The sequence below is a fragment of the Notamacropus eugenii genome, chromosome 2, assembly GCF_028372415.1.
Source record: "Notamacropus eugenii isolate mMacEug1 chromosome 2, mMacEug1.pri_v2, whole genome shotgun sequence".
Taxonomy (NCBI): Eukaryota; Metazoa; Chordata; class Mammalia; order Diprotodontia; family Macropodidae; genus Notamacropus; species Notamacropus eugenii.
This window is the reverse complement of record NC_092873.1, coordinates 223,001,323-223,026,438: the sequence shown is the minus strand read 5'-3', so window position 1 is coordinate 223,026,438 and position 25,116 is coordinate 223,001,323. Positions and strand designations below refer to the sequence as shown.

General features: G+C 35.9%; 1 protein-coding gene across 1 annotated transcript in view; it reads left to right on the top strand.

Annotated features, from left to right (window-relative positions):
* Positions 1 to 25,116, top strand: part of MAP3K5 (mitogen-activated protein kinase kinase kinase 5) — a 452,961-nt gene that overhangs the window by 142,353 nt on the left and 285,492 nt on the right. The window contains exons 8-9 of the mRNA XM_072637677.1: positions 19,135 to 19,247; positions 23,002 to 23,161. Of these exons, the coding sequence (XP_072493778.1) occupies positions 19,135 to 19,247; positions 23,002 to 23,161 (273 nt within the window). The remainder of the gene's footprint in view (positions 1 to 19,134; positions 19,248 to 23,001; positions 23,162 to 25,116) is intronic.

The window sequence follows — 25,116 nt, the reverse complement described above, 5'->3', positions numbered from 1 at the left end:
CTGGAAAAATGGGAAATTATCTGAGGAAATATTGTATTTGTATTATACCTGGTTGGGAAGGGGCCCTAATGAATGTAAATTTACCAAGTTTTTTTTCTCATAATTTTTTCATTCCCAGTCTTAAAAGCAAAATCAAGAATAATTATGAGCTCTTGCTCGTAAAGACCTGTTTTTAGAGCATTTAGTTATGTGTCACATTTATATATGCAGAACTAGAAACTGACTTATTTTAGAAAATGAATTATTTGGTGTTAAATTAAACAGAAATATTTATGATGCATAAATATATTCTTTGCTAAGAAAGGAGCACATTTTATAATTTGTAGAAATTTAGAAATAGGTTGGCAGTGTGTCAGGCATTGTGCTAAGTATTGAGGATGCAAAGAAAGGCAAAAAAAAAAGTTCCTGCTCCCACGTAGCTCACAGTCTAGCAGGGAAAAAAAATATGCAAATAACTATGTTCAAACAAGTTATATACAGGATAAATTAGAGAGAATTAACAGGCATTAAAAGAAATTGGGAAAGTCTTCTTTCAGGTAGGTTGGATTTCATCTGGGATAGGAGAGAATTCTAGGCATGGGGTATAGTCATTGAAAATGTTTGGAGTCAGGAGATAGAATGTCATGTATAAGGAACTGCAAAGAGACTAATGTTCCTGGACCTTACAGTATGTGCAAGAGGAATAATATATATATTTTTTAAAACGTGAGAAGGGGGCAGGTTATAAAATGCTTTAAAAAGACAAATAGAGGATTTCATATAATCCTGGAAGTAAAAAAGAGCCACTGTAGTTTATTGCAGGGGCAGTTGGGGTGTGGAGGAGGAGAATGACCTATGCTTCAGGAATATTCATTTGACAACTGAGTGAAGGATAGACTGGAATGAGGAGAAACTTGAGCCAGGAACTTACTGCAGTAGTCACTATTTCATAGTGCAAGCATGGTGTATCAGCAAGCACCCCAACATACACAGAGAGGGGCCTGCTTTCACAGGTTCTTAGGTCTGCATGTATAAAAGGAAAGGCAACTTTTGAGGGGTCAGCAGTCACTTTAATCAAGCACATCTATCATTCACTTAGTTGAGGGGGAAAAAATCAGCACCCGGAACTTCAGAGAAAATACAGAGAAATCAGAGGTCAACAGACATGGCTTCCTCTCCCTGACTATCAACAGACAGGTCCGACTGCCTGACCATCGTTACCAGAGAGGGAAGCACCAACATCTGGGTTTTCAAAGCCAGGGAACTCCTTAGCAGCTCTCCAGAGTCTCCTCTGGCCAAATAAACACTTCCAGTCAGTAAGCCCCCAAATAAAACCTCATCTCAGAGAACTTATACATTTTTCGAGCCAGAGGGCATCACAACCCTTGAGAACCACTGCCTCATTAACAAAAGGTATGAGCCTTTGTACAAATATTCCCAGGCCCATTAATGGGTGAGGAAGATCTTCTTTAATCACATCATTCAATCAGAGGCACTTGATTCTACAAAAACAAAAACAGCCAAAGATCCTGCTTTGCTTGCCATCACACATAGTTCATAATTTCTTGAGCTTTTGCCTAAATCCATTGAGAAGAAATTTAGGCATAAGTGTAAATTCATATACACAGAGTCAAAAAATCAACTTCATAAGCACAGCTGTGCATTGGAAGAAAGACCTTTAGAGACCTTAGGAGACAATAAACTTAGTTTGAGTCAACAGTCTTATATGGAACCCAAGAAAGCTAATGTAATCTTAGGCTGCATGACAAAAGAAGTATTGCCCAGATCTAGGGAGGTGATGGTTCCACTGTACTCTCTGTTCTGTTCAGATCACATTTGGAATAGTGCGTTCTTTTATAGGTGTCACATTTTAGGAAAGACATTAGTAAACTTTAGGACATCCAGAGAGGAGAGCAGACCATGTTGAAAGACCTTAAGTTCATTCCATAGAAGTATTGGTTGAATGAACTGCTGGCAGTGGTAGTGGTGGTGGTGGTGAGTGGTGATGGTAGTGAAGGTGATGGTTGGGAAGAATATTTAGCCTAGAGAAGTGAAGGCTTAGAGAATACTTAGATCTGTACTCAAGGATTCTAAGAATTATCATATAAAAGAAGGATTAAGCTTGTTCTCTTTGGCTCCAAAAGGTAGAAATAAGAGCAATGGTTAGAAGAAGTTAAAAAGAGGAAAATTTAGGCTTGATTGTTTTAAAAATGCTTCTTAAAAATTAGAGATATACAAAAGAGGAATGGCTTCCCTTGGGAGGCAGTGGGTTCCAATAAGGGGTGTGTTGGAGTGTGCTCAGACGGACTTTGTAAGAGCCAATTTTTAAATTTTTATGTGAGCATTAACACCTTGGAAATCAGCAAGTGCTACAAATCAAGTCTTGATATATTGTGTTGTTGCTTGTTTAGACTTAAGAAAATGAAGGAGGAAATGTTAATAACATAGCTTAACTCGAAAGTATACCATGAGTTTTTATAGAATCAGGTGTTCAACATTTCCAAGGCCACCACTGTCTCATGGTCTTCAAGCAAAGAAAGGCCAAATGACTACTTTTCTGATGTTTTGTAGACATGGTTCTTGGTAAGTATGAGTTTAATTTAGATGATCTCTTATGTTCCTGCTAATTCTGAAATTCTGGTTTTCTGTTTGTCCCATTTATGAATGTGAAAACTGGACCTTCGCTTCATAGTAAACTTGAGCTTTTTCTAAAGCCTTTCTAGATGTTGTTCATTTTCTTTTTCTGTTTTTCACTAACTGTCTAAGCTTCTGAGGAAAGCAATGACACATGTTGGTCTTCTTATTCCAGTGAATATATTTGTGTGTTTTTACACTGATGGATTATCATCGAGGAACAGATACTACTTTAGATCACATCTTTTTCTGAAAAAGATGATTCTCTCCTTTTTAAGGGAAGATCTGAAGTCATTTTAAGGATGGGGTCCTCTCTGATATTAATATAATGATAGTTCTCCTGTTGTAATGTCAAAAAGGCCCATAGCCAGGAAACTGAAAGAACAAAGTTTGTTTTTAGCACATTAATGTGTTCATTTTTTCCATAGTAACTTGGGTAAAGAACAGCGAGTCTTACCTTATCAATTAATTTTCTTTTACGTCAATGGCAATGTTATTCAAACAGTTTTGTGTGCCTAATTATAAAAATTTAGTTTTAACATTATTAACTGACCTTGACTTTACCCTGGGACAGTTATATAACACACCAATAATTAAACAGAAGTAAAAGCTCATTTCTTCTTTTCTGTTACCTGACACTAATTTTTTTCATTAAAATAAAGCTGGTAAGTATAAAAATCACCTCTATTTCCTGAATAAGCTGCATTGTTGATACATTATCACTGAGAAACAGAGGTGAACATAGATCATATTTATTTTTGGAAAAGATTTTCAAATTTTTAAAAGATCTTTTGGCATTTTTAAGGATTTTAATGAGAAATTAGGGGGGTTGATTTATAGTAACAGGCTTCTTGTTTTTATATTCTTATTCTTAAATGACCCTAACTCCATTCCATTGACCTAATTTTTAATGATTTGTTACCTTGGCAATCCAATTTAGAAAAGACTACATAAGACTTTATATTCTTATGATACTTTTATGTTACCTTTATGTTTAAGTTGAATTATTTTGGGATTCAAGCTCTTGCACAATCTTGCATAACTATGTAGGACATCTAGCTTCATAGCTGCCTGGGTGCTTATTGACTAATAAAAGGAGAGAATAATACCTGCATGACTCTAGGTATATTGACATAGCAGAGAGTGTGCACAGAATCTTTTTGTATAATGATATACAGAACATTCTGTTCCCAGGAGTTTCATAATACCTTAAGCACACATTGAGTGGATAGTGGATTGGATGAGGGTCTGATATGGCATGACCAGCTTGATGCCCAGCCTTAAGAACATTCACATTTTATTCCAGAACACTGTGGAAATTTCCCAACTGGCTAACAAATGCCACATCCCTGCAAATAGCTACCAGAGGCTACTTTTCTAAATTCAAAGTACTAAATTAAAGTACATACGTGTGTAGCAAAAACAATGTTGAAATAATTGCTGTTGGACTTCTGATTAATATGGTGATCCCAAAAGTCAAGGAGCCCACCTGTCCCAAATAAACTTCACCAGTGATTTCAAAAGGGCACCAGAGTGAATAATGATCAAGAAAGATAAGGATATCAATAAAGTCCTTCATCCAGCCCAGGACTGTATTAAAAAAAATAGAAAACATAGGCACTGGAAGGAGCCAGAAGATCTTATAAGGGAAGATGATGTGAGTTCAACCGAACCATCTAGAAGCCTGGAGCAATGACCAGCTGAGGTCAGTCCTGGAATGGAAGACTGTAGTAGTTCTGTGACTGAGTATGCCCAGGCCAGAGGAATAAGGACACATTAGACTCTGAATGCAGGTCCACACACCAGAGAAGACAGAAGTTAGTGACAGAACCTCAGAAAATTGAGTTTAGAGCCAAGTGGGGCCTGAATATCTAATCAAGAATGTGAAGATGGAAAAAGCCTGACCCTGGCCAGAACCCAAATCAGAAACTGAAGCTAGAGATGTAAGTAAATAGAAGACACTAAACTCTATAAAGAAATATTATGGGTCAAATATCACTCAAGATATAAAGCCAGAAGAGAAAGTAGAAATTAAAAATGGAATTGTGAGTAAAAAAATAAGAGACCTGGAGGAAAGAATTAAGAGAGAGAATTACTATTTTAGAATAGAAAGTACAAAACCCTTGTTGAAGTAGCAGGTTCTCTAAATATATGAATGATCCAAACAATAACTCTGTGAGATAATAAGAAGTATTAGAACAAAATAAAAACAGTGTAAGAATAGAAGAAAATGTAGAGTATAACTAATAATAAATATAATGGAAATAAATAAATAAGATAATAGAAATAAAAAATAAAGATAAATTTAAAATAATAAAAATGAATAATAAAGAAAATGTAGAGTACCCAATAAAAAGAACTAAACTGAAAGATAATTTAAAAATCTTCTATCTTCCTGAAAAACATAGCGAAACAAAAAAAACCTGAATGCCATTTGTTAAGAAATCATAAATTAAGAGCAGGGGAAGAAATAAGCATTTGTATTGTGCTTTCTATGTATCAGGCATGATTTTTAAACACTTTTTACAAATATCTCATTTGAGCTTGACAATAACACTGCAGTGTAGGTGCTGTTATTATTCCCATTTGAAAGCTGAGGAAACTTGGGCAAATATGCCCAGAGTTTTATAGCTAGTAGGTGTCTGAGGCTGGATTTAAATTTAGGACTTCTGACTCCAGGTCCAGTGTTCTTTCCACTGAACCACTAGCTACCTCTATCTGAAATGAAAATTGCCCTGCTATATTCTAGAAGGCAATGTAAAAATAGAAGGAAGCCACCAATCACCTCCTGAAAGAAAGGCCAAAATGACACCTCCCAGTCTTAGTCAAAATTCAGAGCTTTCAGGTCAAAGAAAAAAAAATATGTCAAGTAGTCAGATAGAAACAGTTCAAGGAGTCACAGTCAGAATTATACAAGAACTAGTAGCAGCAACTTTAGAGAAGAAAAATCTTGGAGTGTATTCCAAAAGAAAAAAGAAAAATTGACAACCAAGAATAATTTGCCCTCTAACACTTGGATTTAATTGGGGGGGTGAAAGGGAGGGAGATATTTAATGGATAGAGAACATTGAAGCATTTCTGATGAAGAGACTAGAGTTCATTAGGAGCTTTGAAATGCAAACATAGGAGTCACAGGAAAGCTAGGAAAGTGATATGTGTACAGTAGAAGGAGTTGAGCAATTATGAAATGTTTAGGTTCTAAGAGGGAGAAAAAAGAGAAACATCCATTTAGAATTCTAATACCCTCAAGGTTCATAGATCACATTAAACGAGACAAGAAATGATGAAGAAAGTAGAATATTACTGTCTCTTAAGTGAAGTGCAGAAGAAGAAAAGTATGGGAACATAGAGGTCAGTAAGTAGGAATCACTTGAATCACACTCTAATTTAATCAAAGAAATAAGGGTTGGACATACACATGTAAGAAAGGTTTGTTTGTTTGTTTGTGTGTGTGTTTTTTTTAAGTGTAGTAAGACATTGAACTCAATAGAATAATTTTGGGTTGGGAAAAGGGGAGGGAGGGTTCCATGAGAGAAGGTAGGATTGGAGAAGAGAATCATAAAAAAAAAAAACAAACTTCAGCTTCAGAGAATGGATCATTAAAGAATATTAAGAGGAAAGAAGGTTTTTAAAAAAAAGGAATCCAGGTGGATATGAAGGGGAGGGGAAAAAGGGTAATAGATTAAAAGCAGTCTCTTCAATTACAGTTTACAAGGGTTATTACATGCCTTATCCTGTCAATCTCTCTCTCTCTCTTTCTCTCTTTGTAAAAGAGAAGAAAAATTATAAGATAACATGATGAAGATAAATTTTAATTTGCTATTTCAATTTAATTATGAATGTGAATGAGATGAATTTATCCATAAAACTGGGGAGGATTAGAAAGTAGAATCCAATCACATGTTTAGAACAAAGACAGTTGAAACAAATATTCACATATAGTTAAAATAAGGGACTGGAACCAAATTTATTATGCCTTAGATGAACTGCAAAAAGTGAAGATAATAATTTTGTTCTGGTTTAGTGTATAATTAGATTCCATTTGATTGTAAGCTCCTTGAGCCCTGGAACTGTCTTTAGCTTCTTTTGTTATCTCTAGTGTCTAGCATATGCCTAGCACATAGTAGATGTTTTAATAAATCTCACTGAATTCAATTAAGTTGATCTTAGACATGACAACAGTTAAAAAATGTGGTTAAAAGAGATAAACAGGAAATAAAATACATTTTGATTATAGGCACAAACAAAACCAAATAGCATAACATCCAAATACTTAAAGGGAAAGTGATTTAAATAACAGAGAAATAGACAACAAAAATTTATTTGAAGACTTTAATGTACCCCTTTCAGACCTGGACAAATCTATCAAAATTACAAACAAAAAAGAAATTAAGGACCTGAGCGGAACATGTAAAAAGTTAAAAGTCATCAATTTCTGGCAATTAGTTAATGGAAACATATGTATAAATTTCAAAACTAGTCATATTCTAGGACATAAAACAAAAGCAGAAAACCATACATATTAAGCACATCATTTCCTGGCCATGGCAAAATAACATTATAATCAAGAAAAGTCTTTGAAATAAAGATATGGAGTTTAAAAAATTAAATAACTTAATCCTAAAGATTAAGAAAATCAAAGAAATGATAATTTCATAATTGAAACTGATAATTGATAATTTCTTCCAAGAAAAAAGTAGCAATGAGATAAGTACTAAAACTTTAAGGATGCGAAGTAGTCCTCAGGGAACAATTTATATCTAAATACTTTCATCAACAAGAAGAAATAAAGAGATCAACAAATTAATAATGCATCTTTAAAATAGCATACAATCAAAAAATACCAATTAAATAGAGAAACTCTGAAGATCAAAGATTAATAAAATGAAAAGCAAAAGAAAGTAACCAGCAAAAGGAGGGCATAATGTATATTAAAGTTTTTTATGTAAAAAAAGTTTTCAAGTTTATTTTATTTCAATAAATGTAATTGTTTTTTGTCTCAGTTAATTTGTACACCACTGTATCCCTGGCTTCCATATTGAGCCTTTTGCCTCATACAAAACACATTACTCATTGCTCTCTAAACATATAGTGTGCTATCTTTCCTGTAGGAATTTTCTGATGTTTTTGCATGCTCTGTGATATCTTTTATGCTCTAATATATTGCTGTCTCCTTTATCTCTTTCTGTAAAAACTGTATACGTTTTAAAAGATCAATTCAAATTCACCTCCTCCATAAACCTTTTCTTTGACTACTTTAGAACAAAATGAAAACTCTTCCTCTGAAATCCTACTTGAGTTTATTGCCATTTTGATTCATTTGTAGATTAGGCAAATGAATTGATTTCCTTTTGACTTCTATTGTTTACTTGAAATACTCTTAAGTCTCAAAAGATAACCATTTACCTATCTGTCTTATCTTTATAACTAGATTAGAAGCTTCTAGAAGATGGGAACTACTTCTCTGAAGAAAAATTTTTTAAATTCTGTTTTATCTTAGGTCCACATTCACTCCCTCCTACTTCCCCATCCCTAAAAAACAAACACTGTCAAGCAGTCTTTATTTGTCTATGTACAGAAAGGAAAAAAAATGTCTTAGTCTGCATTTTGAGTACATTATTACCAGAAAGTGGGGTAGCATGTTTCATCATGAACCCTCTAGAACTGTAATTGGTCAGGATTCCTATAGTGTTCCAAAGTTGTTTATAGTATTATTGTTATTTTAAAATTTTTCTCCTGGTTCTGTTGACTTCACCATGTCAGATCATACAAGTCTGCACAGTTTTCTCTCAAACTATCCCCTTCCATCATTTCTTAAATTATAATAGTATTCTCTCATGTTCACAATAGTATTCTCTCATGTTCACATATTATAATTTGTTCAGCCACTAATGGGCACCTTTCAGATTCTAATTCTTTGCCACCACAAAAAAAAGAGCTGTCACAAATATTTTTGTACATAGGAGTCTTTTTCCTTTTTCTTTGATCTCTTTGGAATGTAGACCAACTAGTGGTACCACAGGTTCAAAGGATATACTTTTGGGGGCATAATTACAAATAGTACCTGTTTTCCCACAGTTCCTCCAGCAATCATTTTCCTTGTTTTGAACTTTTCAGATCTGATGGGTGGGAGGTGCTACCTTTAACTTGAATTTCTCTAATTTTTAGTGATTTAGGGATTTTTTTTTTCATGAAACCATTGATAGTTTGAATTCCTTCCTCTGAAAAGTGCCGACTCAGCCTTTGACCTTTCAATTAGAGAATGGCTCTTACAAATTTGAATCAGTTTCCTGTGTATTACATGACTATATCTTTGGAAAGGAAGCACACTGTTGGCTGACCTACTTTCTATTCAACTGCTTTGTATATTTGCAGTTATTCACTTTATATTTGTGATATGTGTGTATATTATATACATATATTTTTTTTGTCTCCTCCATTAGAACATAAGCTCCTTGTGAACAGGGATTTTTTTCATTCTTTATACTTATATTTCAAGCACAATGCCTGGCACATTTTACATGCTTAATAAATGCTTCTTTATTTTATTGATTTTGATTTACTTTATCCAGTTCTTTGTAGCTATAGTGAGCTATATGCCATGTTTTGTGATACCAGCTGTGAAATTTGTTCATGCAAATAATTAAACATATTTAACATAGTATCTTGTGCCATAGTTTGTCAAACTGAATAGTTGGATTTAGTTCTTACTCAAAACTTGCCTTTTCACTTTTTATTTTAATAATAGCATAAATCTGATCTTAGTGATAAATATTCTATATTTGTAGCATATATGTGGAAATACAGTAACTCATTAGCCCATCACCTATTATGTTTTTAAAGTGTTCTTGAAATTGACAGGATTTTGGAATAGTTTTATAAGTACCAGTTTGTGATTGTTAACACATTTGGTAGAACTGAAAGGAAAATTGAAAGTCTTCCCATGGTAAGAATTGTATAGCTAGAAAGATTTCTTGATTTTTTTCCCCCATAATTAAGGGCATAGATTTGTTTTGTAAATATGTCTATTAGAATTCTGCATTTTTTCTAATTTGAAAAAGAATACAAGTTATTACTACAGTTCAAGTGATAGCTTCTTGTGGGTGAGCGCCAAATTATCTTTATATGTATGCTATATAAATACATCTATCTCTTTTACAAATGAGGAGTCTCAACAAAAGTTAATTGTGTCATCTTTTTAGGCATATTAGGAAAATGATGTGTAGTTGAGATGAATAATAGTAAGTCTTAAAGAATTTTTCTGTATATTTTTATAGATTTTTATCTATGTTTTTGAATGTTTGAATCTTTTCATATGTACACTAATCAAACTTTCTTCTCTAGGGAGAGACATAGTCTCTAGATTTAATTCTTTAGGATGGTAACAAATTAAGTATATTATAAGAGTTGCAGAATAAAGTCCAAACTCCTTAGCCTGGCATTTAAGGCTATTGCAAGAGTATTAATGTTTTGTTTTTTAATAGAAAATGAAAGCTAACCCAAAGTATGAATTATAGTCGTATATTTTATTGTGAATATCTTTTTTCTTCCCTTTGGCTCAGCAATTTGAATTTCATGTTGTTCTTTTATGAATGATGATTTTAGAAATACCCCTACATAGATGAATTTTTATGAAGTTCTCATATAATTATTTGTATGTACAAGTTTCACAGCTGGTATCACAGAGATATGGAAGATATCTAGCTCACTAGGATGTACTTTACTCAAGCTCTACCATCATTGTAGATGGGCTCTAGGTGGTATTTTACTAGAAACATTAATTTCAGTAGTGTGCCCTTCCTGGTTTGGTTTAACATCTAAATAAAGAAGCAATAATAGCTTGTCAAAGTGTAGGCTATTAAGCCTTCTTCATTCACTTGCAATTAAAGATTCATTTATTGATCTTAGAGGTAATTTCATTGAAGAGATCAAATGACAAGTCCTTGGAAACAAGTACTGAGATTTAAAGCCTTTGCTTTGAAATAATGATAGTAAACAAAGAGGTGAAGAAAAGTTTGCATCTTTTAAAAGGAAAAAATGTTCATGGCAGAATTAATAATCTAACCTTAATATCCAAGAGAAAAGAATTAATAGAAATGAATTTTACACATTGCTTTGATGTTTGAAAGACCATTCTTGTCTTTATATAGTGAACTGATTCTTCCCTTGAAAGTTAAAGCTCATTTATTCATAAACTCTTCCTTACCTTCACCTTCTTCCAGATATTCCATTACTCTGTTTGAGTATATGGTTTTTACAAAATTTAACCGTTTATTTCTATTTATTCTCATATCTTTTTATGTCAGTTTGACTTTTCTCTAAATTGTAAAATTCCTGAATTTCACGGCCAAGCACTTCATACATACTAGGCAATTACTAAATATGTTCAATGTTCCCCTTAAGTCCTACTGTGACGTCCCATTGCATAGAGAGGTAGCTAGCCCTAGATTTCTCAAAGAGTAAGCCACTATAATGCAAGCTATAGGAGCTTCTGTCTTGCTAAAATGTTTTCAGTATAGTCTTGGCAGTCATGTCCGAGTATGGGTAGATGCATCACTAATTAGTGGCCATGGTATTAATTATTTGACTGTGACAAAATGTTCCCTCTGGGGGCTCCATTTTGGAGATGGACTATGCCTCATTCCTTCCTGGCTGTACATCTGACTTTCTCCAGATTTGGCCCCCATCACTTAACTGCCTTCTGGCCCTGGAACTGTCCTCAATGCAGGAGTCTTCTTAGCTTGGAGCACTGTTCTGCCACACCTCCTGGCCCTCTTCTGCCATTAGTGAATTTCTTACATTTTGAAGATGGTCCAAGGATAGCCATTCTTCATCCCTTTCCCAGTTGTTCTTCCATCTCTAGACTTTACTACCAGGCCCCGTGCAGATATCCTCTCTGCTCCTTACCACCATACTTTTTTATCTCCCTCTTAGGTGTTGTCAGTCTCCAGGAGAAGGTAAGCTCTTTGAGGTCAGGGGCTATCTTTCCTTTTGCTTGTATTTATTACCACCCTCCCCCCCACTGCTTAGCACAGTACTTGGCACATTGTAAGTGCTTGTTTGCCTGTCTGCGTGCCTGTGACAACCCGTGAAACAAAGCAAAATACAAAATGGTATTCAGTGCTTTGTGGTCCTCTTCTGTGTCTACAGTGATGGTTGCATCTTCCTAGACAAGTAACTTATCTTCAGGAAGCAAATTGCATAACAGAGGGGATGTCTCATGGTTTTTGACTGTTGTGTTTTAGAGTTAAGTGGATTATTAATTCTAAAGATGTATGGTGCTTGTAATGCATGGATAACAAGACAAACTAAAAATCTTAATACGAAGAAGCAAAGTGAATGTTAAAGGACTTACTTAGACTTACTGGGGTGAAACCCATGACTGGAATGTGTCTATGAAAGGATATACTTTGCTCAGAAAGAACCAAGTAAGAAAAGGAAGGTTAGGTGGGATAGGATTATCTCTTAAGAACACGTATTCTCCACAGTGATCCAAGACAATTCCAAAAGACTCATGATGGAAAATGCTATCCACATCCAATCCAGAGAAAGAAATATGGAATCTGAATGAGATTGAAGCATACCATTTTCACTTTTTTTGTTTTTTCTTTCTCATGGTTTTTTCCTTCTGTTCTGATTCTTCTTTCATAACATGGCTAATGTGGAAATATGTTTAACATGATTGTACATTTATAACCTATGTCAGATCGCTTTGCTGTCTTGGGGAAGAGGGGGAGGGAGGGAAAAAATTTGGGACTCAAAATCTTACAAAAATGAATACTGAAACTATTTTTACATGTAACTTTTAAAAATACTATTAATAGAGGAAAAAAGAATATATATTCATATACAGATTGAAGCATATTTTATTTTTCTCTTCTTTGGTCTGTTTTCTTTTGCAATATGGCTAATATGAAAATATGTTTTGCATGACTGCGCATGCATACTCTATATAAAACTGCTTCTCTTCTCAAGAAAGGGAGAGGAAAAGGAGGGATCAAATTTGGAACTCAAAATTTTTAAAAACAAATGTTAAAAATTATTTTTACATGTGATTGAGAAAAAAGAGTATATATTCATAGATGGGAATCCAGGAAACAAAAGTAGGAGGCATGGGAAAAGATCAGTGGAGACTGAATCAGAAATGATAGTCATTAGAGTTTATTAAGACCATCTAGTTAAGAGAGTTAGAGAGGAAGAATGTCATATATGGTATTCATGAATATCTGGTGATCTCTATGCCAATATCTAATAATGCATTGACTTATCACAATGTTAATTCTATCCTTCCAAAGAAAGAACAAGCAAAGGAAAAAACAGATTAACTCTTATCCCCAACTTGCTTCCCCTCAAGGAATAGCAGGTTTGTGAAGTCTAAGTGATGAGAGCTAGGAGAAAAAGTGAACATTTCATTTTAGAGTTTGGGACAGGGAAGAGGAAAGCCTGGCATGATCTGAGATGGACCTAGAAGTTAGGCAAGTTAGTTTCCAAAGGAAGGAAGAAAGTGAGATTCTGTCAGCTAAATGTCTATAAAGGAAGTTCTTGTCTAACTCCTAGCTACGGCCTCTGCCACTCAGGTCACCTTCCTCTACTACCAGAACTCAGTGTCTCTCCTTTGGGGCTCTGGACTCTAATAAGTGAGCTTTTCCCTTATCTTGTGGAGAGCCAAGCCACCATGACACTTTCTAACCAGCCCCAAACCAGAACTTTCCCAAGTGCTTCCATTATATGTAATGACTTTATGTAAACCTCAGGGTCTAAAGTGAAGGACTAACTCTCTTTGTCTGCCTTTTTATTCCCAGTGCATAACACCATGCCTGGAACATAATAAGCCCTGACACATGCTTTTTTCTTTCATTCACGTTAGCCCAGTAGGCATGGGATGAGAAGTCAAGAATGACATTTTGAAAGCACACAGAAAAATAGTCTGGAGAAGAATAGAGAGCCAAGGGTATGTGTAAAATTCTCTAAAGTAGAGGCATTTAAACCCAAGATTCATGAACTTTAAAAAAATTTGATAACCATTTCAATGCAATTGACTTCCTTCGTAATCCTATATATTTTGTCTTATACATTTAAAATATTTATTTTGGGAAGAGATCCATTGGCTTCACCACACAACCAGAGGGATCCATGAACCAAAAAGTGTTACCTTTGGTCTAAAGAGATTTCTATAATTGTATATACGGAAGTTACTAGCAAACATAGATTTTGAAAATACATGTAGAAGGATGAAAGTCAGGCAGGGTAATAGAGCTTGAGTGCAGAAGTGGGGCCTGATCTACTCAGTGTAGTGTCAGGGGTGCTACCAGCTTAGACAGAGCAGGCAGGAATCCAGAAAATGAAGAAAGACGCAAGTCATGCTGCGGTGAAGAAGTGATAACACCATCCCTTCCAGATGATGGTGATTAACAAAAAGCATACAGAGCTACCCAATGTTTGTTTCGCCTCTGTGTTCTCTGCCAAGTATATTGCTCTTTCAGCCGGAAAGGCTGGAGCAAAAATGGCTAATAGGAAGTTAGTAACCTCATTTAAATGCAAAGATAATTAAAGAGCACCTAGCTGCCCTCGGTAAGTTCAGGACATCAGTCACAAATGAACCACATTCCAAGATACTGAAAGAATTGACAGATGGGATTTCTGAGCTACCTTCCATGTTCTTTTAAATTTTTTTCTTAATTTTTAAAGTCAATTTATTTTGAACTTAAATACACAATCAGAAAAGAAAAAATATATTATAAACTTAAATATTAAAACTTAAATACAAAATAAGAAAAAAATATTGCCAATACATAGTAGAACTTAAGAGAATATTCAAAATATACAGCAATAAATTTCTGTTTCCCGAAAACCTATATAATAAATACTACCCATTGTCTTCAGAGCTGTTCTTCTTTTCTTTGCTTCCTTGTAAGTTTTTTTTGTTCTCAGCTGCATACTTTTTAACCTTGTTCTTTTTCCTCCCTCCCCAAAAAGTTACAGTTAAGCTTGGATAGGTTTCTATATATACACGTACTATACATGCACACATGTATACATATATGTATACACACATATATGTACACAAAGATAAATACATGCATGTACATGTGTATGCATATACTTACATACACATACATATACTCAGATATGTGTAATCATACTTATATAGACGTAAACATTCATTTGCATCTATGCAAGACTGTACTATACCTATTTGTCCTGTGTTTTTCTGAGGGTGGATAATCTCTTCCTTCATGAGTCACTTTACATGATCTTATGGAGACCAAGAGAAATATGGCCAGAATGGCGAAAAAGACCATGTCCCAGTTTCAAAGAGAATAAAATATGTGAAACTTAGGCTGATGAACTTGACTTTTATTCTTTGAAAAATTCTGGAATGTATACATGGCTAGAATAAAATGAACCGTTAGTATCTAGAAAAAGAACGGTGATCACAAAGAGCCTGACTTCCTCAAGAATGCTGGTTGTGCTTAACTGACCTAATTTCCTTTTCTTGAAAGAGTTGCTAGAGTGGTACTTCAGATAAATGCTACAGATATAATGTACTTTTGTCAAAGCAAAACAGTTCATGCTATTCTTGTGAACACAGTGAAGAGAGGTGGTCTAGAAAACAGTGGAACCTAAACTGATTGAATGGTTGTACCCAAAGAGTATCCGTTAATAGTATAATATCACTTTGGAAGGAAATCTCCAGTGGAGCATCCCAGGGATCTGAGGTTGACTAAAGGGACTGGAAAAGGGTATAGAAAGCCTCATCAGATTTTCCGATAGTTAACATTGGGTAACAGAGTTAAGATCTGAAAAGGTTTCAACTGGTTGGAACATTGGGCAAAATGTAGTAAAATTAAATTTAGATGCATCAATGTGAATTTTTATGTTTGGATTCAAAAACTAAAGTTCACAAGTACTAGAAGGGTGAGGTTTGGCTAGACAGAAGTTCCTCTGAAAAAAAAAATTTTGAGAGTTAAGCACAAAATGATTCTACATTGTGATGTGACAGTCAAAAAAGAGGCATACTAGGGGCAGCTAGGTGGCACAGTGAGTACCTGGGGTCCGAAGAACCTGAGTTCAGACACTTGATACACTAGCTGTGTGACCTTGGGCAAGTCACTCAACCCCAACTGCCTTGCCTTCCCCCTCCAAAAAAAATAAAAGCTAATGCTGTCTTAGGATACTGTGAGAGAAGAATGGTGTTCAAATATGGGAGATAATCATCCTTCTGTGCTCCGACCTGGTCAGAATCATGCTTTAATATTTGTGCTACAATTTAAGAAATTCAGCCATTAGCTGGAGAGCATGGACAGAAGGGCCTTCAAGATGGTAAAGGCCCTCAGGATCATATTATGTAAGGATCGGTTGGAGAAACCAGCAGTTTTTAACCTAAAGAAGAGATGACTTGGGGAAGCAGCTGTTTTCAAATATATTTTCTACATGTAAATCTATGATTTCAAGTAAAATTTAGAAATGCAGCAAAAAATCCCTAGAGTAATTCAAAGAAAGGAAAGATTACTTCTGGACAGTGGAGGGTTCTGGAGGAAAGGGAAGGCAGTGATGAAACAAGGCTTTTCAGAAGGTGATACATGAACTCATCTTTGAAAAGGGTGCAAATTTGCTAGGACTCATTATTTAGATGATTAGACATAAGGTAAACACGTGGAAATGTGAAAGTATGAAGTGTGTTATGGGAATGACAGATGTATATGTGTATATATATATACATATATGTGTATATGTACATACATACATACATACCTGTATATAGGTGTGTGTATATAATGACCTGCAGGAGGAAGGGACTAACAGAAGGAAGATTGTTACAAAAGTTCAAGTAAGAAGCAGTGAGGCCGGAGCTGGGATGGTGGTAATGGGTGGTGTAAAAGGGAAAGGGAGGTAGATTTGAGAGATATTGTGGAAACAGAATCACCAGAATTTTAAAATCTGGATGGGAGTGGAGGAGGTAAGAAAGACAAGTCAAAGAATTAATTTAAAAAGTCAAAAAACTTTAAATGTCTACTTTGTCCCTGGGAACTAGGGACGCAGATAAAAATGATTTTGTCTCTGTTCTCAAAGATCTTTTGTTGTTTTGGAGGAAACTGAGGTTTCAAGTTTGGGTTACAAAGGATACCAGTCACAGACATAGAGAAGTGGAAGAGGAAAAGGTTTTGAGACAAGAATGATGAATTTAGTTTTAGAAATGTTGAGTACAAGGTGGGTCGATGGACATCTAAATGAAAATATCTACCAAACAATTGGGAAAATGTGTCTTGGGAATGAGATCAAGTTAGAGAAAGATTGGGGGGCCATCTTCAAGGAAGTGATAGCTGAAGCCATAAGGAGAACATGAGTTCACCAAAAGAGTAGGTAGCAAGAAGGACGCAAAATAGAATGCTGAGGAATGCCTACATTTAGGGGAGAGGAAGAAGAAAAATAATTGAAAAGAGGTAGAAAAGGAGTGCCCAGAGAGGTAGTAAGAAAATTTGACTTTTAGAATTCAAAGGAAGCTTCAGAAAGGAAGAAGGTGATTAAATCATCAGTCAGTCAACAAGTAAGTCCTTACTCCAGGCTCTGCTGAAATCCTTTCACTTCTTACTACCTGGGTGACTTCGGACAAGTCACTAATCTCTAGGCCTCCGTTTCCTCATTTGTAAAATGAGAGAGGAGCTGGATTACATTATCTTTAGGAACCCTTGCAACTCCAAGTGCTATGAACTATAGGCAAATATTGTCCAGTTCCTTGTTTTAATTTTAGATCTAAATGACGAATCTCCTTTTTGCCTGGATTAATACTGTGCCTGATGGGTTGTCTGGTGTATTCCCATGAAAGGTTTACAAATCACATTTTCCCTGGTCGGAGTAACTTTGATTACCTGCTGCTAGTGTATTTAGTTCCACTTTTTAGTGAAAAAGACTTTGTGGAAAGGGGAAGAAAAGGTGTTTTAATGACTATAATAAAGGAACAGCTAAATAGCATAAATTATTTTCCTAATTCAAGGGCACATAATTACAGGAACCAGCTAGTTAAGATGAATGTTCATTTGGTTTTTGCTTTCATTCAGAGGTTTGTTCTAATTTTCAAAATTCCACCTTTAGATAGTCTTTAGCATTCTTCAGTGAATAATGATAATTGTGACTCCATACAGTTACAAAGTCCTGATCCTTGCACTAGTTCCATGAGGTAGGCAGTGCAAGTATAATTCCCATTTTACAGATTTGGAAACTAGGGCAATGAAAGGTTAAATGACTTGAAGAGTTGGACCTTTGACAAGTCTGATTTCCTCTCTAGGGCCATTTTTATAGTACTGCTTCAGGTCAGATTTCATCATTCCTACTTTGACTATTTTCCGTTTAAGTTCTGTAATTTTAACATCTTTGAGGAAGTCATTTTCCCCACTTTTAAAGTTTCTTAGTATCCTTAAAATAACAGATTTTAAGCAAGTTTCTTTGTATTTAATCGCATCTTCTGTTTTTAAGGTGTTGTTGCTCAGTCGTTCAACTGTATTGTGATCCTGTGAACTTTACTCTCCATGGGGTTTTCTTGGCAAAAATACCAGAATGATTTGCTGTTTTCTTCTCTAGTGGGTTAAGTGACTTGCCCAGGGTCACACAGCTAGGAAGAGTCCAAGGCTGGATTTGTAGTCAGATCTTCCTGACTCCAGGCCCAGCACTCTATCCACAGAACCACCCAGATGCCCTTCTATTTTTAAAGTAGACCTTTAAAAACACAGCAAACTAACTAACTTTTGTACTTTTCCATTTGAGTGCCTGAGGAGCAGCCTATGCTCACGTTAATTTTCTTTTTTCCAGAACCCCTCAATGAAATGCAATTGAATGATGACACTGTTACCTAAATAATGATGTCGTTTTTGAAGAAACTGTCTAAAAACTGATACTGAAAAGCGTCACCAAGAAAATACAGCAGATGTACTGTTCTCATCCTGGGGCTTATGCATAATTCTCAACCTTTGCCAGAATGGCATATGATGTGGGACTGCTATTTCCTTTCCATGAATATTCACAGAAAGGGTTCATTTCAGGCTGATTGTCTTTGAATCCAAATTACTATGCACAGCCACAAATCCCTCTTTCTTAATTTGCATCGTTTGTGGATTGTATATTCTCATTTTTCATTTTTTGCACAACTTCCGCAGAACTGAGTGTCAAATCCAAGGAAATGAGATTTTTTTCTCTTAGATTCTCCCTTTCCCCATCAATGTGTTTCAGTAGAGGTAGAGGTAGAGGTAGACTTTTTTTTTTTTTTTTTTGATGTCCGTATCTTTGATCTTCTGCTGGGTCTCCTTTTTAAGTGTCCATTATAAAATGCAAAAAGTGGTATGTTGTGGCTAAAGGGAAACTGACTGGGTTATGTAAACCATTGAATGTTTAACTGTGACTGAGATTCTGGGGTGAAAGCCAGTGGAATCCTTTTACTTGCTAGAGCATTGTAGTAATGCAAACAGAAGCTAAGCACACCCCAGATTTCATGATTTAGAAAGTAAATTTATGTGTTTGTTTTCATAGGTTCAAAAAGGCATTTGAGTCTGAGCCAACACTACAGTCAGGAATTAATTATGCGGTCCTCCTTCTGGCAGCTGGACACCAGTTCGAATCTTCCTTTGAACTACGGAAAGTTGGTAATTACCCCCTGGTTGAAATCAAGAAAGAGCAGCCTCACCTACCTAACATTGTGCTCCATTACTCTTTATTGATCCACAAGTAAATTGAGAAAGGGAAACCTCTTTATGTAATGTTCCGAGTTTTGCAAAATGCTACATATATTTTATCTCATTTTATCCTGTTGGAGTAAGTGGTATTATTATCCTGATTTTACAGATTTGTAAATTAATGCTGAGATTGAGAGAAGTTAAGTGATTTGCCCAGGATTCCACAGCAGAGAAAGTATCTGAGGAGGGATTTGAACTCAGACCTTTTTAATATTGGAGGCAGCTCGGGCCTCAGTATGTGGAGCACTGGGGCCTGGAGCCAGGAAGACCTGAGTTTGAATGTAGCCTTGGATACTTCCCAACTGTGTGACCCTGGGCAAGTCACTTAACTTCTGTTTGCCTTAATCCATTGGAGAAGGAAGTGGCAAACCTTGGTTTGACAAAAAAACAAAAAAAGACCAACCCAAGGGCAGTACTGGCATACTGCAGTCCTTGGGGTCATGAAGAATCAGACACAATTGAACAAAAATCTTTTGATATCAAGTCCAGCCTTCTATGTATAGCATCACCTAGTTGCCTCATATCACTCAGATATAATGGAGAAAAATTATGGACAGATGGACCCTCTGCCTCACTATTAGATATTTTCAAACTCATTTTGATTCTTCAGCTGATTTTCTAATTTGGAAAAAGTACTGAGGTTCTCTTTGACTAATGATTCATTCTGTTTTGCTAGAGACCAATATTTGGTTCTCGGAATGCACAGTTCTAGGATGTTTTCTGTCATACAGGATATTAGATACATTTGTCTAGCTACACTGAGGTCATTGGTAATCAATTTTTTCCTTCTTCTGTTTTAAACGCCACCTTTCTGGTGGGTGTGTTGTAGCTCCTAAAAGAATTATTATTGTAGTCATATAAATATTATGAGCCATTTCTTTGGAAAAGCCAACCCCCTGACCCCTGGTAAAATTCTAAACTATGTAATTGATTTCTGCTTAGGTTTTTGAACTAGAAAATACAATTTTTTTTTTACCCCTTTCCCTCCAAAGAAAAATGTATAGTTGGTTCTAGATAATTGCTATGTGAGTGAGGGCTTACTAATCTACAGAGCATTAAAATTTCAGAAGAAAATCCTTGAAGGTAAAATGAGTTTGGTAAATAGTAAAATGCTTTTAAGAAATTGTCCAGTCAATCTGAAGAGACTGTGATGAAATATTTGTCAGCACAAGATTGCAAGTCTTTGCTGTTGCATAGAGTGTGAATTTCCATTTTGTTATGAACTTATCAACTGGTAAATAAAACACAAAATTACAAAAAGAAATTGACATGGGCTTTTCAGAAGCCTCATAAGTATAGGAAACTTGACACCTAGAGTTAGTGAGGGGGAAGGAAAGTACAGTAGCTGAAAATCAGACTCTGAATAGTTTTTTATGTCATACATTCTTTGATATGTAAGTTTATTTTTAAATGGGTCACAAGCATTCAGATTCTTCACAGACAGATCATTACTTCCAGTTACACAGGAAGACAGCTGAATTTCTGCTTGCATGTTTAGTAATAGCTGATGACAATTGGATGTTTGAAAGTAGAGTTTCTGCAAAGGTGTCATTTTCCAGTTGAATATGGTTTATGACAGGCTTGATAAAGTTAGATAAAGTTAGAGGCAAATGTGTTTCATACGTCTTTCTAAAGTACAAGAAACATTTTTATTTTGTTTTCTAATAACTGTAGTAATTATACCTAAGGAGAATGCATTTTAAGATCTCTGCCTTGGAAGGCAGATACACTACACTAAAATGTAATTAAACAAGACAACTAATGTCAATAAAATTTTGTTAATTTGGAATCCACTCTTTCCTAGTGGATGTTTCTTCTTGCTTGCCTGGATTAAATTAGATAAGAAAGGATTAAGAAACTATTCAAAGAAAAATAGGATGGCAGTTAATCCATAGTCATTTACTAAGTGTCTACTATGTGCCAGGCTAGTAACTTAGGATAGTTACTAAGCTTTGGGGATACAAAAATAGGCAAAAATCAGCCCCTGTTCTCAAGGTGCTCGCAGATGAATGGAAGAAATGACATGAAAACAAACTATGTACAAACAAGGAATATACAGGATAGATTCTGAGATAATTAAGACTGGGAAAGTACCAACAATAAGGAAGATCAGGAATGACTTCTTGTAGAAGTTGAGTCATTTGAAGGAAGCCAGGAGGTAGAACTGAAGACAGAGAGGGAAAGTCTGTGAAAATACTGGAGTTGGGAAATGGAGTGTCTTTTTCAAAGATCAGCAAGGAAACCAGTCTCATTGGATCACGATGTTCACGTGAGGATAAAGTTATAAAAAGACTGGAAGGGGAAGGGAAGTTATGAAAAGCTTTGAATTCCAAACAAAGATACTGTCCTGTTTGATCTCAAAGGTGGCAGAGAGCCACTGGGAGTTTGCTGAGAAGGGAAGAAACCTGGCCAGACCCATGCTTTAGGAAGATCACTTTTGATACCTAAGTGAAGGATAGACTAGGCCAAGGAAGAAACCTGAGACAGGGAGACCAATCAGTAGGCTTTTATAATAGCCCAGAGGGTAGCTAGGTGGTGCAGTGGATAAAGCACCAGTGCAGGAGTCAGGAGGACCTGAGTTCAAATCTCACCTCAAACACTTGACACTCACTAGCTGTGTGACCTTGAGCAAGTCACTTAACCCCAACTGCCTCATCCTGGGTCATCTTCAGTCATCCTGATGAATATCTGGTCACTGGATGCAGATGGCTCTGGAGAAGAAGTGAGGCTGGTGACCTGCACAGCCCTCCCTCACTCAAAACAGTCAAGTGCAAGTCATGTCATTATTTCTCTGATGGCATGGTCTTCTTCGACAATGAAGGATGAACACACACACATAATAGCCCAGACATGAGGTTATGAGGTCTTGCCTTCTGGTGGTAGCCATGTTAGAAGAGAGAAGGGGGCCATATATGAGTGTTGTTATGAAGACCTGGAGTCAAGATTTGAGTTCAGATCTGGCCTCAGACACATGCTATTTGTATGTCTCTGGGCAAGTCACTTATCCTCTGTTTTCCTCAGTTTCCTCATCTGTAAAATGAAGGTAATAATAAGCACCTACTTCTCAGGGTTGTTGTGAGGATCAAATGAGATAATATTTGTGAAGCGCTGAGCAGAATATTAAGTAGGCACTTAATAAATGATAGCTAGTATTACTGTTATCATTATAGCAAAATTGACAAGACTAGGCAACTGACTGCATGTGAAAGATGAGAAAGAACCAAGCACACAAACAGTATAAGGTTGTGTGTATTTCAAGAGTATGTTTTTTGAGGATTTTACTGTATTGAGGCCTTGTTGTATGGTGTGATTATATTTGTTGCATGTTGTACTTTGGGATGCTTGACCAGAGTTTTTATGGGGCCTCTTTCTTCATCCATGGAGATGTTTCATCGTTTATGTGTCTGTGGCCACTAAAACTGTTTAGGAGTTGAACAGCCCTGGTTTTCAAGAATACACAGAATTCAAACTGTTATCCCAAGATTACACACTTAGAAGTCTATCAGTAATTGATGAATTATCAGATGTTTACATAAATGAAGACAAAATGTGACGGGCATTTTTTATTTCTGTTAGAAATCAAGAGTTAATTATGCTTCAAGAAAGACCAGTGTTATACATCAGGTATACATTTGTGAAATCTGAATTCTTTTTATTCTCTCAGGAGTGAAGCTAAGTAGTCTGCTTGGTAAAAAGGGAAATCTAGAAAAACTCCAGAGCTACTGGGAAGTTGGATTTTTCCTTGGCGCCAGTGTTCTTGCTAATGACCATTTGAGAGTGATACAAGCTTCTGAAAAGCTTTTTAAACTGAAGACACCCGCATGGTAATCTTATGCTAAGTGGATGCTCTTATATGCAACTGTTTTCTTGTATGCCAACCATTCAAGGCCATGTGTTACTGTATTATATTTATTTATTTATAGGATGGACTTGTAGTTGGGGTGTGCATGTGTTGTGTGTGTGTGTGTGTGTGTGTGTGTGTGTGTGTGTGTGTGTGTGTGTGTAGTGGAATAAATGGAGACTAGAAAAAAAGCTATGATGGTTGTAAGAAAAATAAATGTTGAGTAATGCAGTTTAGACCCAAGTGATGTCATCTTTTGCTTAATTAGGTGTTTATGTCACATTTTAAAAACCACTAACAGCAAGTCTGTTAGACCTAAGCACATTAATAATAATAGGAATCTTACAATTATACATCTAGTGAAATAAACACAAAGATGGAGAAAACTCCCGTTTATTTATACACTTCCCGACTCAGTCTCCATGGCCTTTTCTCCCAGTACATTCCTTTATTTTTCCAGGGAATTCATGCTCAGTTCTGGAATTTTCATTGTTTATTTTTAGTTAGCCTTCTTTATATTTTGAGTAACCCATTTTAATATTATGTTTTTATTAGCTTCCCTGGTTTCCTAAAGAAGTGACTCAAATCCCACTTTCTGTACAAGGCCTTTCCTGGTCTCTTCCAACACCCACCTTCCCACCCTCTTAATCCCCCCACCTCCAGCTAGTAATGCCTTCCCTTCTCAGATTATCTTCATCTACCCTCAGTCTATTGGATTGTAAACTCCTTGCTGCCAGGGATTGGCTTCCCTCTTTTTGTTTCCCGTACACTGAGCACAGTGATTGCCACAAAGTATGTGCTTAATAAATTGATTGATTGATTGATTTAATATAGCTCACATATACGTAGTTATATACATGTTGTCTCCCCATGATCATGTGAATTCCTTGATAACAGAGACAAAATTTTTGCCTTTCTCTGCATAGCCAGCACTTAATACAGTGCTTAAACTATGCATTTGAACAGACCTGATTACATATCTACCCATCCATCTGGTTTTAAAATGGAATTAGGCTTCATCATCCATGAAATAACTTTTTAAAAAATTAGTTAGGACAGAGTGGGACTATAGGTAGAGATGGTTACCATCTTCACCTCTCACTACCCCTCTCCAAAAATTTGCATTTGGTACTTTATTTCCAAAACCCTACTCATTTCTGGAATTCCAGGCATGTAGAAGTCACTCATCTCATTTGAATTAAAGATTTCATCTTAAAGAAAGAGAAGCAGCAAATGAAAAAAAAAAAAATAGCCTATATTCCAACACAGATGTTGCTGCCTCTAGGCTGCCTGGGGGTTCCTGGCAGGCAGAGCATTTTCTGACGGTACTTTTTTTCGGGCCTCCGGTTCCCTCCTCTCCTGTGTTAGATCTATAAGAAGATCCATGTTTTAGCAGACAGCCCTCGATGGCCTGGAATTCTGCTTTGTCTAAAGTGAATTAGATTTTAGGCCATCAGCATCCTCTGACAATAACTCACACATCCATCGCGTTGTTCAGGTTTATGTTCTTGCTTGTGAGGTAGGCTGTGCATCGTGCAAATATTATTATTATCCCCATTTTACAAATGAAGAAACTTAACTTCAGTGAAGCCAGGTGGCTTGCCCAGGGTCAGATAGGTACTGTCAGAACCAACTTCCAAGCTCACCATTGTTTTCCTTCTACCAAGTTGTGCCATACATGCTAGTTATAGTATGTGTTGGTTAGTATTGGATAGTATAGAGACAGCTGGTAGCACCAGTGAATAGAGCACTGGCTTGGAGTCAGAAAGACCTGAGCAAACCTCTGTTTGCCTCAGTTTCTTCAGTTGTAAAAAAAAGGATAATAATAGTACCTGCCTCCCAGGGTTGTTGTGAATATCAAAGTTATATCAAACTAATATTAGTTTGAAAAAAAGCTTAGTTCAATGCCTGACAAATAGTAGATACAGTGTAAATACT